The 2,489-nt window shown below is 38.3% G+C and overlaps 1 protein-coding gene across 1 annotated transcript in view; it reads left to right on the top strand.

Moving 5' to 3' along the window:
* Window positions 1-2,489, top strand: part of VEGFC (vascular endothelial growth factor C) — a 59,664-nt gene that overhangs the window by 13,527 nt on the left and 43,648 nt on the right. The window contains exon 3 of the mRNA XM_006772711.2: window positions 749-939. Coding sequence (XP_006772774.1) covers window positions 749-939 — 191 coding nt within the window. The remainder of the gene's footprint in view (window positions 1-748; window positions 940-2,489) is intronic.

The raw sequence follows: 2,489 nt of genomic DNA, 5'->3' as shown, positions 1-2,489 counted from the left end.
CTTGTATGTAATTTTTCCCCAAAGAATATGATTTTAAGAGAAATGCGGGGAAATGAGCTAGGACATTGGAGACGTACACGCTTTGTAACACAGCATTTAAAGAGTCAATGGGGCTCAAAGCAAAACGTGAAGTCACTGCAGGTGGAACTCTAAGAGAGAGCACTTTGCTGAGGAAACAGAGTTCAGGATCCATGTTCCCAGTTGCAAATACCCTTATATTTCAAGTAGCTGCCACCATGGCACTGCCGCAAATGGCCACACAGCCTGCCTGACCGTCATTGTTGAAGGGAGTCCCACACGATAGCCATCATCTCATTGACATCTCAGCTTAAAGGAGGAACCCAGCATTTCCTATTTGCTCAGAGCCCAGGGAGGCCGTGCATGTCACAGCAGATGAGCGTGGCTACCTCTGCAGACCCTGGGAACATCGATATAGCAAATGTTCGTTTTCTTACTAAAAGCAGACATCCGTGCTGTGGAGTATCGGTGTCATTTTAAGGAAGCACATCTACCTTAGCTGGTGACATGGCTGTAGAAATTGGTTCTTTTAGAAAATATCCTTTGCTGCTGTTTCACATGGTACTGTGTTCCAGCTCACAGGGCAGTGTGGGCACCGTCAGTGATTTCTGTAAAGTTACCTATGAAACTTGAGTCTTAAAATCTGAGATCAAATGTAAGTGGCTCCCCGCTGCTGGGGGCGCTCCCCTTGTGGCTCTGTGTAACCTCTGGCCTTCCCTATGACTCGCAGGTATTGATAATGAGTGGAGAAAGACTCAATGCATGCCACGTGAGGTGTGTGTAGATGTGGGGAAGGAGTTTGGAGCAGCCACAAACACCTTCTTTAAACCTCCATGTGTGTCCGTCTACAGATGTGGGGGCTGCTGCAACAGCGAGGGGCTTCAGTGCATGAACACCAGCACGGGCTACCTCAGCAAGACGGTAGGTGTCCCCGCCTCCGCTCCCGCCCCATAAAGCGACCTAGTGCCATGCAGAGTGGCCTGTCTTTTCTTGGGGGGATAACGTGAAGCTTTCAATATTTTGTGGTTTCGATGAGCATTTCACAAAGTAAGTGATGTTTTATGAACTCACGCAGTGGGATCAAATAAGTGAAGAAAATAAATATGCACATGAATGTGTGTGAACATATACTCATGTCCACACACATGCACACTTGCACACTCACATACATACACATGTGTGCACACATATGCGTATACATATACAAACACTCACATACACACACGTTAATCTTGGAGGATAAAAATTTTCATTTGACAATGAGTTACTTTTAAATCCTTTAGTAAGTGTTGAAACTAAAAACCTTTTCTATCAAATAGAAATACTTATGCCAGTAGGATAGTCTCCAAAAAAGTTACTTTAAAAAAAGATATTAATATTAAAATTTTGCTGGTTTTATAGTCAGCCAAACTCAATGAAAGCATTTTTTAGCCTTCTGAGACTCTTGGGGGAAAAAGTTATTTTTTAAAAAAGAAAAGAAATATGGGTGTTGTAGGAATTAAAAGAAGTTTGTGGAATACATTTGCTAGTGTATATTTTTAAATAATTCAGTTGAGCAATATGATATATGTCCTAGGTTATACTGTTCATTATTATGGTGTTTTGTTTAAATCAAATAGCACTGTGGCAGATCTTTCAAAGGTATTGATATCCTAATTGCATTTTCCAAATATTGAAGGGTCATGTTTCTTTTGGCAATGGAATGACCTGGGATAGACTCAAAGATGAATTTTGAACATCTATTCCATCAAATCTGTCTATTCAGAGCTCATTAATCATCATTTTATAAAGGACTTGTTAGATTTAATTGTTAGATGAAATTTCACTTTCAAAGTGCTCATATTGTAAAGATGTAGAGTTGAATAATAATCATTGTAGTGTTGGGATCTCTTGTTTTGTTCACTTATTTCTTTAAATTCCCATTTTGTTTTTAATTCTTTATTGTTGAAAGTTTTACATAAATTTGTGTTTTATTGTTAATTTATTTTCTTGGTGAAAATCAGTTGCCAACTGACAATATCCAAAACTACTTTTTATTACTAATTTCTTCCATAAATTTTATTTTGCCTTGCTAATACAAAACAAATATTTTAAAATGAATTTTCTTTTAAAAACGTCTCAACTTCTCTATCATACAATTTATTAAATAGGACTTTCATATTTAAATTAAATACTACTTTCATATTTAAATATTTTGAAATATGTCTTCTTTAGATATGGATGCCCACATGTTTTGTATACTAGTTCCTGAGACAAGCTTTTTCTCCCAAAACCAAACTCATCCCAAACACTACCACCACCATACAAAGCACCCTGATCTTCTAGCTTACTTCTCTCCTCATGTGACATCATTTCTAGTCAAAAACATAGGGTCCTTTTGGAGATCTTCATCATAACAAATCCAGTCCATCACCAAGTCAGATGTTAATTCCATCCCTCAAGTGTCTTGAACCCCCATATCCACCACCACC

Source organism: Myotis davidii, unplaced genomic scaffold (assembly GCF_000327345.1).
Source record: "Myotis davidii unplaced genomic scaffold, ASM32734v1 scaffold184, whole genome shotgun sequence".
In the NCBI taxonomy this organism is placed as follows: domain Eukaryota; kingdom Metazoa; phylum Chordata; class Mammalia; order Chiroptera; family Vespertilionidae; genus Myotis; species Myotis davidii.
The sequence above is the reverse complement of the archived record's forward strand: the minus strand, read 5'-3'. Positions and strand labels throughout refer to the sequence as shown.